Source organism: Diuraphis noxia, unplaced genomic scaffold, assembly GCF_037042655.1.
Source record: "Diuraphis noxia isolate RWA-SAM2 unplaced genomic scaffold, SU_Dnox_SAM2 contig0001, whole genome shotgun sequence".
NCBI classification, from domain to species: Eukaryota; Metazoa; Arthropoda; class Insecta; order Hemiptera; family Aphididae; genus Diuraphis; species Diuraphis noxia.
The window spans coordinates 86791184-86806778 of NW_028301711.1; the positions used below are offsets into that span (position 1 = coordinate 86791184).

At 30.4% G+C, this 15595-nt stretch overlaps 2 protein-coding genes across 2 annotated transcripts; both read right to left on the reverse strand.

The window, feature by feature from the left end:
• Positions 1 to 3967: 3967 nt before the first annotated feature.
• Positions 3968 to 7633, reverse strand: LOC107172663 (zinc finger MYM-type protein 1-like). Its single transcript, XM_089221764.1, has 10 exons — positions 7560 to 7633; positions 6598 to 6754; positions 6167 to 6410; positions 5901 to 6096; positions 5474 to 5795; positions 5138 to 5327; positions 4747 to 5004; positions 4394 to 4650; positions 4160 to 4309; positions 3968 to 4069 (listed from the first exon to the last, which is right to left on the reverse strand). The coding sequence occupies exons 1-10, from the start codon at positions 7631 to 7633 to the stop codon at positions 3968 to 3970; spliced, it is 1950 nt and encodes a 649-aa protein (XP_089077890.1).
• Positions 7634 to 13024: 5391 nt separating this feature from the next.
• Positions 13025 to 15375, reverse strand: LOC149062312 (uncharacterized). The gene is made up of 3 exons (XM_089217577.1): positions 14990 to 15375; positions 13787 to 13937; positions 13025 to 13717 (listed from the first exon to the last, which is right to left on the reverse strand). Exons 1-3 carry the CDS (start codon positions 15336 to 15338, stop codon positions 13081 to 13083), a joined length of 1137 nt encoding a protein of 378 aa, XP_089073703.1. The 5' UTR covers positions 15339 to 15375; the 3' UTR covers positions 13025 to 13080.
• Between the last annotated feature and the right edge of the window lie 220 nt (positions 15376 to 15595).

A 15595-nucleotide genomic window follows, 5' to 3' on the forward strand; every position in this document is an offset into this window, starting at 1 on the left:
AAAATTTACAACAAAAAGCAATGGAAAGATTTTATGCTTCTGATAGTTCTTTGAATGAAAAAATTGCTGCTTTGACAACTGCAAATGTAATGAAAACAAAAAGATATTTAGGAATGAATTTAATATTTGAATAAAATTTAATATTTTTAAATAAATATTTTGTATAATAAAATGCATTTTAAATTAACTGAAAACCATAAAAAAAAGTTGGCTGAAGCTTATAAAAAAAATTCTAATGCAACAATTCATATTGCTAGTGATAAAATATATAAAGGAGAAAATAAATATTATTTAGATCAAAATCAAATAGATAAATTAAAAAATGCCAAGAAAAAAAATTCTGGAGTAAGGTTGGAGATTACACCGAAGCAAATTAAAGGTGGATTTTTACCATTAATTTTACCTTTTCTAGAAGCTGCAGCAGTAGCTACTCCAGCTTTAATTACAATGTATGATAGTTATAAAGATAGTAAACATAAGAAAAAAATAGAAGAGGAAATAATTCGACACAATAAAGAAATGGAAAAAAATAAAGGTTCTGGATTGAAGACAAATAAAAATAAAAAATCGAAAAAATGATTAATTTCGATATATCAACATTTAGAAAAAACATTAAAAATTATCCAGGTTGTTATACAACTTTTTGGAGTAAAGTTAAAAATATAAATATCGAACCGTTAAGTAATTTTGATATAATAAAATTTGGAAATAATATAAAAAATTTTAGAGGTTGTTTCATGATAAATGGATTACCTGAAAAACCTTGGTTAAATGAATGTGGGATATTTAATTTAAATTATTCTACTCAAAATGGTTCTCATTGGGTTGCATGGAAAAAAATAAAAAGTTATAAAATATATTTTGATTCATTTTCGAGTACTCCTCCTCCTGAAATTTTAAATTATTTAGGTGATGATAATCTGTGGTATAACAATGACAAGTTTCAAAACTATGATGATCCTCCTATATGTGGACATTTATGTTTAGAATTTATTGACAATTATAAAAAATTTATTTAAATATACAGTAGGGTCTCGATAATCCGAACACAGGCTAATCCGAAAGACGCGGTAATCCGAACGAGCTTGAAAATTATCGCATCGCCGGTATTTCCCAATAATAAAATTTGTCGATTACGTTAGAACATCGCACGTGTACGTCGTTTAGATATGAGATGTTAGATATGAACGTTGATTACGTTTGTCAGTTGTGTGTCGATTGTGTGTACATAAAGATCGTACGTATTTGGAACATTTATTTGCGTGTTTTTCTTGAAATGGCTCCACGTAAGCATGTTACATTAAAATTACAGGATAAGTTAGAAGTAATAAAGTTAATTAATAAGGGGACCAGCTACAGTGCCATCTCAAGACAATTTGGTATAGGTGTATCTACCATCAGTGATATTAAAAAGAACAAGGAAAAATTAGAGAAGTTTGTCAGTGAAACGGAAAACGGTCCAGGTAAGCGTAAAACGTTAAAACAACCAGAGAATCCAAATGTTGAGAGTGCAGTTTTCATGTGGTTTATTCAACAAAGACGTTTACACGTTCCAGTGAGTGGTGAAATGCTTTGTGAAAAAGCACGATATTTTCACCGACAATTCTCAAAAAATAACCATGCTTTTAATGCGTGCAAAGGTTGGTTAGACAACTTTAAAAAGCGTCATGGGATAAGGCGTCTCAAAATTTCCGGTGAAAAACTTTCGAGTAAAGAGGACTCCATCAAACCGTTCCAAGAAGAATTTGAACAACTTGTCATACAAAAAAAATTTAAAGCAGAACAAATTTACAATGCTGACGAATCTGGATTATTTTGGCGAATGTTGCCTGACCACACTTTAGTGTCATCTACAGAAAAGGCCGCTCCCGGTAGAAAAATTATGAAAGAAAGAGTCACTTTTATGCCTTGCGCAAATGCGACGGGCACCATAAACTTCGTTTACTTGTTGTAGGAAAAGCTCACAAGCCTCGTGCATTTAAATCGGTTACACTTCCTGTGTACTACCGAGGGCAGAAGAATGCGTGGGTTACAAGAGATTTATTTTTAGATTGGTTCAACACTGAATTTGTTCCTAGCGTTCGTCGTCATCTTTCTTCAATTAATTTTCCTATGGAAGCTGTATTGCTATTGGATAACTGCCCAGGTCACCCATCTGTAGAAGAACTTCGTAGTGAAGATGGCAAAATTTTTGCGATGTTTCTTCCACCAAATACAACTGCTCGTATTCAACCAATGGATCAGAATGTTATCCAAAATATAAAATTGAATTACCGAAAAACTTTACTTACGAACATTTTGGCGGACGAAGAAAACGGAAATGACTTGGTGGTAGCTTTGAAAAAAATCAATCTTAAAGATGTTGTTTTTAACTTGGCTAACTGTTGGTTATCTGTCTCGTCACATCTGATAAAAATGTCATGGAAAAACCTTAGTCCACACCTGGTTGCTGTGAACGAAACTACTGAAGTTCAGGAAGGCAGCATTATCTTCACCCCACTTTTAGTCAAGTTGACTCCAAACACAGTCATCTCTGAGGATGAAATTCAACAGTGGGCATCAGGGGGCTGCGATGAAGAGATACAGCACCAAGAAATTTTAACTGATGATGAAATCATTCAGGCAGTGACCAAAGAAGATATTGAGAAGGAAGAAGATGAAGAATTTTTGCCTCCTTCAAAAGTATCTGCTTCAGAAGCCACAAAAGCGTTGACTACGGCCATCGAGTGGGCTGAACAAAACGTTGAAAGCTGCGAAGAAGTAATGTTGCTGAGACGTTTGCGGGACAAGGCATTTAATCACCAAATAGGAGCCAGTGTACAAAAAAAAATAAATCAATATTTTAAATAAGGTTCATATACACATACATATATAATTTGCATATACACATTTATAATTATGTATACATTATTCAATGATTAATACAGATAAAAATAAATTTCATAACTTAAATTACAATAAAATTGTTATTTTTATTAAGTCATAGGTAATCCGAACAAATCGGTAATCCGAACGACCCCTTTCCCCAATCTCGTTCGGATTATCGAGACCCTACTGTAATATATTAAGATATTTTAAATAGAAATATTTCTATTAAAAAAATGATGATTATTTAGTTATATTCTAAGCAATTTGTGATCGGAATCTGTACCTCCCATGCCAAGACAACAAATTTTAATATTTCCTAAATCTTGAAAAACACAAATATCATGAAGATATTTGAATAAAAAAGTACCTGTTGTAATTATTAAATCATTAGCTATCTTACAAATTTCGAGCCAAGTTGGTGATTCTAGTATTTTAGAAGCATAAGGCTTTCCATTTCCAGAAATATTGTGTCCATTATCGACGATTATAATATTTCCTTTAATAGGAATTGCATTTAGATTATATTTCATGATTTTAATATTTTTATTATTAGTAATATAGTATTCATATTTACAAAACTTAACAAATATTTTATTATTTAATATTGATTTTTCTATTTCATTTTCTTGTAATTTATTAAAATCTTTGATAGTTGTATCCATTGTTTTATTATACATTTCAATTCCTTTAACAAAGGTACAGGGGCGCAATTTCAATGAAAAAACTGGGGGTGCTGAAGCCCCTCTATTTTTTTATGTTATCTCATAGTTATGGATACCTGGAACGACTGCAACCCGTACAATACTCATTCAATAATTACAAATTTAATATTAACTAAGTATAGCGTAAGGACACGTAAGATAAATATATTATTATTTAATTAAAAATTAATTAATAAGTGCAAAAACTATAACATTATACAAGAACATTTATTTTTATAAAACTGAGTATTGATATAAATTAATTGATATTTTTGCTTCAAATTAGTTCACTCTAATATTATTCTTCTTTCAGTTTGAGCAAAAATACGTATCACTTCTTTTATATCAATTTTATTTGTTAAGTCCTTTTCTATATACAATATAGACAAATCTGTCAATCACTCTTGACCCATTGATACCCTTAGCCAAGTTTTTATTTTTCTCAAGGCCGAAAATGATCGTTCACAAGTAGCTGAACTGATTGGAAGTGTCAAAGCAACCTATAATACATTAAATTATTAAATTGTCTACATTATCATAATGCCATAATGGAACAAAAATATAAAATAATATTTAACAGTATTTAGTACTTGTAATAATTTGTATAAATTTGAATAAACATGTTTTTCAACTGATTTCTTTAAATTTTCAATATCAAATTGTTGGTTTAATGTTTTCAAAGAGTTTTGAGCTACAATCATTTCAGCCATTAATGATTTAATCTCAATATTTAATATATCCTGAAATCACACACACGTGTAATAGGTAACATTTAAATATGATCAAATATGATTCATGTGAATATTTAATAATTTTATAGTTACTTTATAGTGGTTAATAAAATATTGACTTTCTTCAAAATCTAGTGAGAAAAAATTATCAACAGCAGAAGCCATTTTCATACTTTCTTCTGAAAAGCGTGTTTTTAAATTGTTAAGTACTGTATCCAGTATTACAAAATATATGTGATTTCTCCAATAACATTCAACTGAGTTTTCTACATTCTCAACTTCAGCAGCAGTTGTTGTAGTAACATTAAAATCTGCTAAGTAGTTTGGTTCTCTTCTATTTCGTTTGGAATCTAGAATTAGTCATTGCATCAAATATCATAAAATATAGTTTTAATACCTAATGATTCATATATTAATTTACACTTAAACTTATATTGATAACTTACAACTTCTTGAAGGCACTTCCAATGAAATATCATGTTTATCCGCAAATCCTTTTATATTAGTCCATAAAACAGAAAATTCACCATCACATCGTTTTTTTTCAAAAGTATCTATAACGGCCTCAATAATACCAACAGCTTTCCCCAATGTTGCAGTCTTTTGTTGTAGCTTATTACTGAGTATATTAACAATGCACAATACTTCATTAAAAATAAATAAATTAACTACAAAAGACCCTTTGGTTATAGAAGAATAAATACCTGAAAATTAAAAATGGGTATATTAAAATTTGATGATCAGAATAAATATTTAATATCATATAATTGTTTGGTTATTACATTAGGTTAATACTAATTAAATTAATGAGATTGAGCCATTTATATTATTAATTACCAATAGCTTGGCTGACATTCCTATCCGAGTTTTCTTCAATCTCTCCATGTAATATTTGTAAAATAGCAGCAAAATTTGTAATGACAGCGTCACAGTTTTTATATCTACATACCCAACGTGTATCTGACATATGGATCATAGTTTTATTTTTCATGCCTAACTCCTTTTGAACTTCTTGCAACTTCTGATTCTTTGAAGGAAATGCAAAATGAATGTATATAGATTCTAATATGTTAAATAAATTTCTTGCATCCTAATTAAATTTATAAAATAATAATTGTTAATTTTAAAAATCATAGCTTTTTAATGACATAATACAATTAAATAGGTACCTACTTTGATATTTTTACACATATCTACAACAACTAAGTTTAATCTATGCGCCATGCAATGTGTATAAATTGCTGTAGGGAATTTATTTTTAATTTTTGCTTGCACGCCCCCCAAATGGCCAGACATGACACTAGCTCCGTCATGTGATTGGGCAATAACATGAGAATCTCCTATCTTAGATTTTTGTAAAAAATTCAAAATCATTGTAGCGAGAAAGTCTGCGTCATGACCTTTAGAAACTTCTAAGAATCCCAAAAACCGTTCGTGTATATCGAGATCTTTAGCATACCTTAAACACACAGACATTTGCTCACCTTTGAAACTCCTAAATAAGATAACAAACTATATTAATTTAGCACTTTATATTTTTACAATTAAATACTGTTATTTGGTATTTATGAGTTGTATATAATATATTTAAACTAATTACCTAGCTTCATCACACATTAAAGCGAAAAATCCATTTTTCTGTACTTCTAAAATTATTTTGTCTCTAACCATTTGAGCACAAATACTTAAAATTTGGTTTTGAATTGACCAACTGGAATAATTAGTTGTACAGTTAAATTTTTTGGCAAATTGTTGATCAAATTTTTTTAGTAAATGACAAGCCTCTTTGAAATTTCCTGTAAAAATGACATATTTGTTATGAGTTTTTAAAAAAATATTTGCTTATTTTGAGCACTTGGTAGGTACCTTGGTTCAAAGAGTCTTTATCTTCAAAGTGGCCCCGAAGTGGGATTCCTTGGCGACTCAAATATAACAAAATTTCAATTAGTTTTGTTAAGTATTCTCGATTTTCATTTACTTCTTTTTGATGTCCTTCTGATAGCTTAGAGACTACACTACCTTTGGATTTACTTGACAAATAAGAAGTATACTTTGTCTTGTTAATCAAGTGTTGTTTTGAAGAAGAATGTGAGTTACACTTCTCTCTAATCTAATTGTCCATAATAAGCAATATCAAATTATTATTTACACAATAATACAGTATTGATTATAATGAAAAATTGCATATATAAATATTATCAAAATAGAATACAAGTAATAATAACTACTGTCTACTAGGCATTCTTTAGCTATGAATGCATTTTTTAGGTAACTGGTTAAAACAGTAGGTAACTTACTTTTCTCCAATTTTGAAACCCCTTAGTAGTGAAAGTGTCAGTGTCTTCATTATAATTTCCCAAACCAAATATTCGACAAAAATAACAAAATACCAAATCTTTCCTCACACTATATTCAAGCCAATCATAATTAGAATACAGTTTGCTTGAAAAAGACCTGTTTTGAATACCAAATTTGGTTTTGGGATATACCAAAAAAAAAATTTTGTTAAACCTTGTTAAACATTTTGAATTTGTTTAGTTCAAGGCTACTACCGTTACTTAAATTTAAAAAAGTGTGAAAAGTGACTTGATTTTTTTGACAAAATATCATATTGTCACTTTTAATTGAATATTAACCAGATTTAAAATTGAATGATTAAAATAAATTAAAATGGTATGTTCAACTTTACTATATTATTACTTTGATAACAAGTTAGGTACCTAAGTCTCAGCTTTTAATAAATCAAGTTACATTACCTATATTGTCATCAATTAATATTATATAATTTAAATTAAATTTAAATCAGTCTTTCTTGACCTAATTTATAACATAGTTATTTAATTGACTTACAATTAATAATAAAAAAAACATTATTTATATTTTAACAAAAAATGTTAATATTTATGTTTACGAACTTAATTATAATGTTACCTCTTTCAAATTAAAATAACAATTATTAATTAGTCAGTTATTAATCAATCAATCTATTTTGGACTTTAGATGATATTTTCATAGACTCTTTTATATTCAATTTTGTTAATTTGAATATCTAGATAAAAACAACACATATCTCCTATTGTTACACAAAATAGTGACAATAACTGACTATTTTCATGAGAATGCAAAAAAAAGTGACAAAAAGTGACTTTGTAGCAGCCCTGTTAGTTTGACAATTTTTTTTAGTAGGAATTGAAAACTGACTTGTAATATAGGGCGTGCAGGTCCCGTGTTAATATCTCCTAAATCACTTGTAACTGACACATTTGGATCCATACTAATATGTTCGATAAATGTACTGTCATCTTTATCCATTACTTCTTGCATATCAGCCATAATACCGATATCTTCAGATTCAGAAGTTATACTGGAAGTACCTATTATAATATAAAATTGATCATTGAATATAATCATGAAAATAATGTTAAAAGTGTAAAACGATGGAGCTTAAATTTTAGTGTAAAGACTATAGATTTTTACTTACTGGCAGTGGTAAATATTTCTGTATTAGCTTCACAATTGGTTTTTTTTTTGTTGCATTTATACTTTTCAAATATTGAAAACATTTTTTTATGATTTTACGTGATTTTATAATTTATTAAACAAAGTAACTCAAATAGTTATTTCAAATAAACATAAAAAAATTAACGGAACACCATAAACAAATTTACGAATCAAACTTTATTGTTTTATTTTACTCGTTGCTCAGAGGTGGAACTGTGGCAGACTGACGAATGACGATAAATACAAGCAATTGCCTATTGAAATTACCCACGAGTCAATGTTATAAATAGAATTATTTATTATCATTATCAATGATAAAACCATAATAGTATAACATACAGTACATTGGGGTTTCACTGGTTTGTCACACACTCACACAGTCACACTGCAAATGCGCCCAGCGTTTTCGCCGAATGGCCGTCCGGGTGTGTGTTACCGCCATCGCTACAGTATTTATATGGAATATTATGTTCTATGGTATTTACATTAACAAAATAACAACTTCAAATAATCTAAATTTAAATTGTCACTTTGATTTAATTGTAAAATATTTTTATAAAAAGTGATTACACCGATTATAGAATTACACGTTATTTTATTACTGTCTGCATACAGTATACAAAAACGTTTCATCGCATGATTAAATGCAATAATACAATAAAAACGGTTTTTCTATTTGCTGACTATTAAAATCTAAAAAAACGTCAAAAAATTTGGGGGTGCTATTTTAAAAACTGGGGGTGCTAAGCACACCCAAGCCCCCCCCAAATTGCGCCTATGCAAAGGTATTCAATTTCTTTTTAATAATTATTGTATTTCAATTTTAATTATTAATAGGTATCATAAGTTTTGTAAAAAAAATAAAAAATATTTTAATAATTATTGCAATTCAATTTTTAATTATTAATATCATTAGTTCTATGAAAAATATTTTAATAATTATTGCATTTCAATTGTCTGATCTTTTTACACATTGTTTCTTTGTGATCTTTTACTGATAAAATAAAAGTGCGCCAGGAATGGTATATATATACTACTTACGTATCATATGTAACGCATTCCGTAATTGTACATCACTATCATGGCCTCTCCTAATACAGGGTTTCTACGTAGTGACTCACTTTTTTTCACTATTTTCCTATCAACTCACCTTTTTTTACTATATCTTAAATATTCTCACTTTTATCACTATTTTTCTTTATTCCTAATCTCGAAAATAATTATAATCCTCTGTCCCTCTTAGTCAGTGGTGGGCAAACTTTTTTAATGGGGGGCCACATTGTTTAAGAAATTCTAGAGGAGGGCCAAAATTATAGAAAAAAAAAAATTTGTCTTAAAGCTTTGAATCATATTAATTATAAAAACATTACAGCATTACACAAATGTTACAAATTACCTTTTACCTTAAAATTTAAATTTAAGTTTAATTTTTATTCAAAGGCCCAACCATGGTAGGCGTGTGAGACATGAAATTGTTTTTGATCTTCCATAATATTTTCGAAAGCAGGTTCCATCTGTGACGAAGCAACTTTCAACAGTGCGAAAAGGTGTTCATCAGTCAATCGGTTTCTGATTGAGTTTTTCCGCAATTTCATGGTCGAAAAAGTCTGTTCGCACACATAAGTCGACGCAAACATCGCCATAATTTTCTGGGTGTGAGTAATTATCTTTGGGAATTCAGTTTTCGGAAGTGCTCTATAATAATCTAGTTTTGTGGAATTCAAGAACAATTGCTTCAAATGGGTACTGCACTGCATTTCAATAATTTCCAACTGCAATTCTGCAGATACATTTTCCGGATCTACATTAAACGGCATCGAGAAAACATCTAGTGATGATTGAATGTTCTTAAAATCTTGAAACCTAGTTTGAAACTCTGTGTGAAGATTTTTCAACGCCTGACTGAATTGTTTTAGTTTATTCTCACTCACTGGTGACATGGATTTTAAACGCAGAAAGTGAGTTAAATCGTTCTTTGCAATGCAGTTATAAAACAAGAAAAGCTGAGTTTTAAATGATTTCAGACAACCCCAAGTCTCATCTATAAATTGGTTCTTTCCTTGCAATTTTTTATTTAATTTGTTATAGTGTTCGAGCAAATCGGTAAAAAATGCGAAATCGGTACGCCAATCTTTCTCTTCGAAGATTTGGAAATCAGACCATTTGTCGGTTTTATTCTTTAAGAAATTTTGTATTTCCTCTTTTAAATTCCAAACCCGTTCAAATGCATATCCACAACTTAACCATCTTACTTTCGTGTGGTAAAGAAGGTCAGAATAATCTGCGTCAACTTCAATCAGAAATTCTTGGAATTGTCGGTGTACCAAGCCCCGAGATCGAATCGTATTAATTAGTTTTGAAACCACATTAAGTACATGGGTAATATCTATTGCAGCTTTACAAAGTATGTCCTGGTGAATTATACAATGTAAAAATACAACATCGTGATTAGGATTCTGGTTCCGAAAAATACCTGAAAATCCCGCGTTTTTTCCAACCATATTTGGGGCTCCATCTGTAGTTATATTGCATAATTTTGAAATAGGCGCATTTAAATTTTGAAGACCTTCGGAAAATTCGTTATAAATTATTTGCCCCGTCGTTTTTCCTTTTAACGATTGCAAACAAGCTAGCTCTTCAGTAATATTAAATTCGTCATCAACGCCTCTAATGAATATTAATAATTGAGCAGTGTCACTTTTATCCGTACTTTCATCCATCGTCACGGAAAAATATTTAAAGTTTTCTATACTCTGCCTAAATTGAGACGACAAGTTTGATGCAATGGCATCAATTCGCGTTGTTACTGTTTTTCGAGATAAACTGACAGACTCAAACTCTTTAATTTTTTCTGGACATAAAATTTTTCTCATACTCACCATACAATCTTTTACAAATTCTCCTTCCGAGTATGGTTTGTTATTTTTAGCTATTTTATAAGCCACAACATATCCAGCCAGTGTAGAAGCCTTTTGAGCAGTGTTTTGCTTTATAAACACTTTCCGTTGAGTAGATATTGTTTTTTTTAGGTTTTCCGCATTTACCTTTTTTTCTGCGTCATTCATCAAAGCATATTTGGTTTTTGAATGTTTGGTGTTGAAATGACGAGCAAGATTAAAATCTTTAAATACTGCCACTGTTTCATTACAAATAAGACATACTGGCTTACAGTTGTATTCCGTAAAAAAGTATTTCCAAGCCCACTCTTCTTTAAACACACGACACTCGGAATCGACTTTTCTTTTTTTATACGGCCATTATTCCAAAAGCACAGATTTTCTTTTAAACGATTATGAATATAAAGCGTTACGTAAACAAGCAAGAACAAGAGACAAAATTAACGTATAACGTACGGATCGGTCTGTGACAGCTGACGAGTGGCGACTGAGTTCATTATACGTATTATACGTACTATAACACAAGGAATAACGATTAGATATGACGATAGTACAAAGACTGATAGCATTAAGGTACGGTGTCCAAGGCGCGGCTAGCCGCAGCGGCCAGCCGCTGCTGCTACTGCTGCGACTCTTGGGTGATCAGCCGCCGATGTCTGACTGTTGTTCTTCACCGGCGACTGGCCGCTGCGGCTCATCAAAATTAGTGTGGTTTTAGTGCTCGTACTGTAAAGACCTATTTATTCTGTGTGGTATAGTATTCAATATGGTCGATACGTACATCATTAATAATAATAAAATCCTGCAGCTTTTATTGGAGGAGGAAGAAGAGGAAGACAAATTGTTTTCCTACTTAAAACCAAAAAAAAAAAAAAAAGCCGACATTTTATATCAAAGTCGTCCAACTGAAGGTTTTTTTAAAATTTTAATCGAAAGACATTTATTAAATAATGAAATAAAATTTCGCGAGTTTTTTCGGGACAATCGTCAACAGTTCGATTATTTATTATCCTTAGTTGAGTTTGAACTAACTAAACCACCCAGCAACAGAGTGAAAACCCCGATTACAGCTGCAGAAAAATTGTCACTGACATTGAGGTAACTATAATGTATACATGATATTTCTTGTAATAAAACTTTAAGACATAAGGACCTTCATACGACTTTCTTAGTAATTCCACTTGTTTACATTCTCATTCTCATTTAATTTGTTATCTTAAACGCATAATAAACTTTAATATAAATACTTTTTTTTTTTTTTTTAATAGGTACATGGCTACCGGTGAGTCATTTCGCTCATTATCGTTTAGTTTTCGAATATGTCATACATATATCAGCAGAATTGTAAAGGAAACATTAAAAATTTTGAAAAAAAGTTTACAACCGATATTTTTACCAGATCCAAGTGAAATTGACTTCAAAAAGAAAGCAAATGAATTTTGTTACAAGTGGAACTTTCCCAATTGCATTCTGGCCATTGATGGCAAACATATTAGAGTTCGGTGTCCAGATAATTCAGGGTCATTATTTTATAATTATAAAGATTTTTTTTCCGTCGTTTTATTGGCAATGGTCGATGCCAACTGTAAATTTGTAGTAGTGGATATAGGCTCGTATGGAAAAGAAGGAGACAGTGGAATTTTTCTCAAATCCATTATGGGGCAACAGATTTTAAATGGTTCATTTAGTTTTCCAGAAGAATGTTCTCTTCCTGGTTCAGATATAATTGTCCCGCATGTAATCGTTGGGGATGAAGCTTTTCGTCTACATACGAATATAATGAAACCCTACTCGAGAAAATCAAGCAGAAATGATTCTACAAAAACGGTATTCAATTATAGACTTAGTCGAGCTAGACGTGTGACCGAAAACGCGTTTGGTTTGCTAAGCCAAGTTTTTCGTGTTTTTTATCAACCCATTAATCTCGAAACCTCGACTTGTGACGACTTGATATGGGTAGCTTGTACATTACATAACATGTTAAGGGATGGTTATTTGGAAAATAACAAACGCCCATACTACGAATATGACCATGACCAAGACTTACCTTCCAACAGCATGTTACCCATACGTAGAGGCGGTGGATTTTTAAATGCAAACGGATTCGAGGTGAGAGAACGATTTAAAACATTTTTCAATAATGAAGGATCAGTATCTTGGCAGACTTAATTTACATACATTTTATACTTATAATTTTTCTTAATATACCAAACTAATATTTGTAATTATGTAGTTATAATAAAACAATGTATTATAAACTGTTGTCATAATATTATGTTCATTAATATTATAAGAAAAACAAAAATTTTAAATTTTTATTAATTATTTTATTTTATGATTATGTAATACTTAATAACAGTTATGTATAATGTATAGTGTATACTAATTATTGTAGTATGCCGGTGAAGATGTACTTTCGAAGTCGTTTGTAGGCGAGAATGTCAAGTGCGGTGGTACGGTGGTTTGTGGGTTGATCATTGTAGAATATGAAATGGCAGACGATGATGTTTGAGAACGGTCTGAGTCAGAATATGAAATTGGCGATATGTTTTGTGGGTTAGAAACTCCGTAGTAATGTTGTTGGTTTTGTTGGAAGTTTTGAATAGGAAAAAAACCAGACGTAGCAATTTGAGGAGGGTTAGCATATTTTTCTTGAAGTTCATTTATAAACATAAGTGTTTTTATTTTAGCTTCATTAATGCCTTTTGTTGGTAACTTTTTCACGGTTTTAGCTATGCTTTTAAAAAATAAATCAATATCATCTTCTTCGTTTTTGTTTAGGAGTTGTTCATTTTGTCGTTGAATATTCTGAATAATAGCATTTCGATCTTGCGTTTTTTTAGCTAATATCGCGGCCAGCTTATCAGTTTTTGATCTAGCACGATTACCCGCAAATGAGCACCCTGGTAAGTTTACATCATTATCGTCTTGGTTTTTATTGGAATCGTCAACATCAATCTCATCGTCAGTACCAACACTTACATCTTCATCTTGTGGCGTATCAATGTTAGATGTAGAACTAAAAATATTGATTAACTATTATTGTTGCATATTTAAGTAAAACATGTTTTTTAAAATAACTATTTACCTTCGCTCATTATCTATGGAGCTTAAAAATGATACGCGATCTGCCAAAATCCATTTTTTTTTAGATGATGAAGCAGATCCTGTTCCTAACTTTCTTTTATTTCTATTAAAAGTATCTTTAATGTTTTTCCATCGCTTCTTGCAATCATCGACTGAAATAAATAATTTTACTATTGTATGTATAGGTATATAGAACCTAATACTAACTATACTAATTTGATAGTTTTTACACCACAATGTGGTTAATTACCTACCTTCCTTATATATACCAAAAAATAAAATATATAATATAATTTATTTAAAAAAAAAATATTTAAAATTTATAGACCATTGAAATTTTCGATTTTTCTAAGTATTTTTTTTTTTTTAAATGTCATACAAGATTTTCTACAAGTTTGGCTTACAATAATTATAAAAGAATTTAAATTTTGGTGTATTCAGACCATTTAAACATATATCATCTTTTTCACCAACCACTGGAAATTATAATATCCTAGGCTGACTCTTTTTTTGTTTTTGTGTCTGTGTTGAGGTTAATTTGTTGAAATAATCGTGGTTTAAAATATAATTTTATCAATGGTAATGCATTGAAATTGTATTAAAATTATTTATAGATTGAAAATATTATAGATATTTATGAAAATATCTCAATAGTTATGCTTGTACACAGAAATAGAAATCGTGTAGTGTTCACGGTTTATTCATAGTGTATTTCCCAACTATTCATATTTCTTAAATAATTGTTTGTATTATATTGCTAATTTTATTGAAAATAACTTGAAACGAATTTATCACTAGTTTTAATTAATTTATCAAGTAACAGCAAGTCAGAAAATATATGTATTTACTTGTATAGGTACAAAAATACGAGTAATTACCAATTACGCATATTTAGTTAAGTATAAATAGTGGTGGCGTCACAAGGGTTCTAGGTCTCATGGCTGTTTTTGGGTGGATGGGTAATCAATGCCGTGCTAGTACACAATGTGTAATTTGTTAGTACTACATTTTTTATATTAAGAATTTTATCCAACAATTTTGGAGGTGGGTGGTTCTTAAAATTATGAATGAAAAATGTTCACGCCACCCCTAAGTATATAGATGTATGTTAACTGTTTTATATTGTTACTATGTATTTTATATAGTAAACATTAAAAAATGTAGTTTATAAAATTATGATCTAAATACTTTAATTTATACTTACCAGATCTTCCTACTTTTATGGAAATATTTTTCCAGATATCATCTTTCATGATAATGTCTTTATGGCTTGACTTTGACAGGTCATAAAGTACAGGATTATTACGCACTTCTTCGATTAGTATTTCCTCTTGATCAGGCAAAAATATAACTTTGGCAACATTTTGTGATTCAGCCATGGTATTTAAATATAGGTAGGTACTCGTATAGTAGAGTATAGAATAAAATCGACAATTATAGCAAATGCCGCTGGCGACTGTCGCTGTACACTGCTTTCGACTGAGTAGAGCCGCGTGTCGCAGCGACTCACTCATAGTCACAAAGCCGCAATCGCTCATTGGAAACCAGTCCATAGGAATCGCGTAAAAGCAGTGCGGCCGCGACTGTCGCGGCGGCTGGCCGCTGCGGCTAGCCGCGCCTTGGACACCGTACCTTTACACATTACAAGTACACAATAACATTATATCAATTTACTTATATACATAAGTACATCATACATTTTATTATACGAAAACTACGATAAGGACGCACCAAACCGAGATCCGGGAAATATAAAAATTTGAACAAAAATAGAAATTATATAACTATTATCATAGTACCTACTATCTAC

Excerpts from the sequence above, each read along its gene's own strand:
- LOC107172663 (XM_089221764.1), bottom strand. The coding sequence starts at position 7,633 with ATGGCTGATATGCAAGAAGTAATGGATAAAGATGACAGTACATTTATC. Across the intron at positions 6,411-6,597 it reads GGTTTCAAAATTGGAGAAAA|ATTAGAGAGAAGTGTAACTC; the intron begins GTAAGTTACCTA and ends ATGGACAATTAG. Across the intron at positions 5,796-5,900 it reads TTAATGTGTGATGAAGCTAG|GAGTTTCAAAGGTGAGCAAA; the intron begins GTAATTAGTTTA and ends TATCTTATTTAG.
- LOC149062312 (XM_089217577.1), bottom strand. The coding sequence starts at position 15,338 with ATGGACTGGTTTCCAATGAGCGATTGCGGCTTTGTGACTATGAGTGAG. Across the intron at positions 13,938-14,989 it reads CATAAAAGTAGGAAGATCTG|TCGATGATTGCAAGAAGCGA; the intron begins GTAAGTATAAAT and ends TATTTATTTCAG. Across the intron at positions 13,718-13,786 it reads TCCATAGATAATGAGCGAAG|TTCTACATCTAACATTGATA; the intron begins GTAAATAGTTAT and ends CAATATTTTTAG.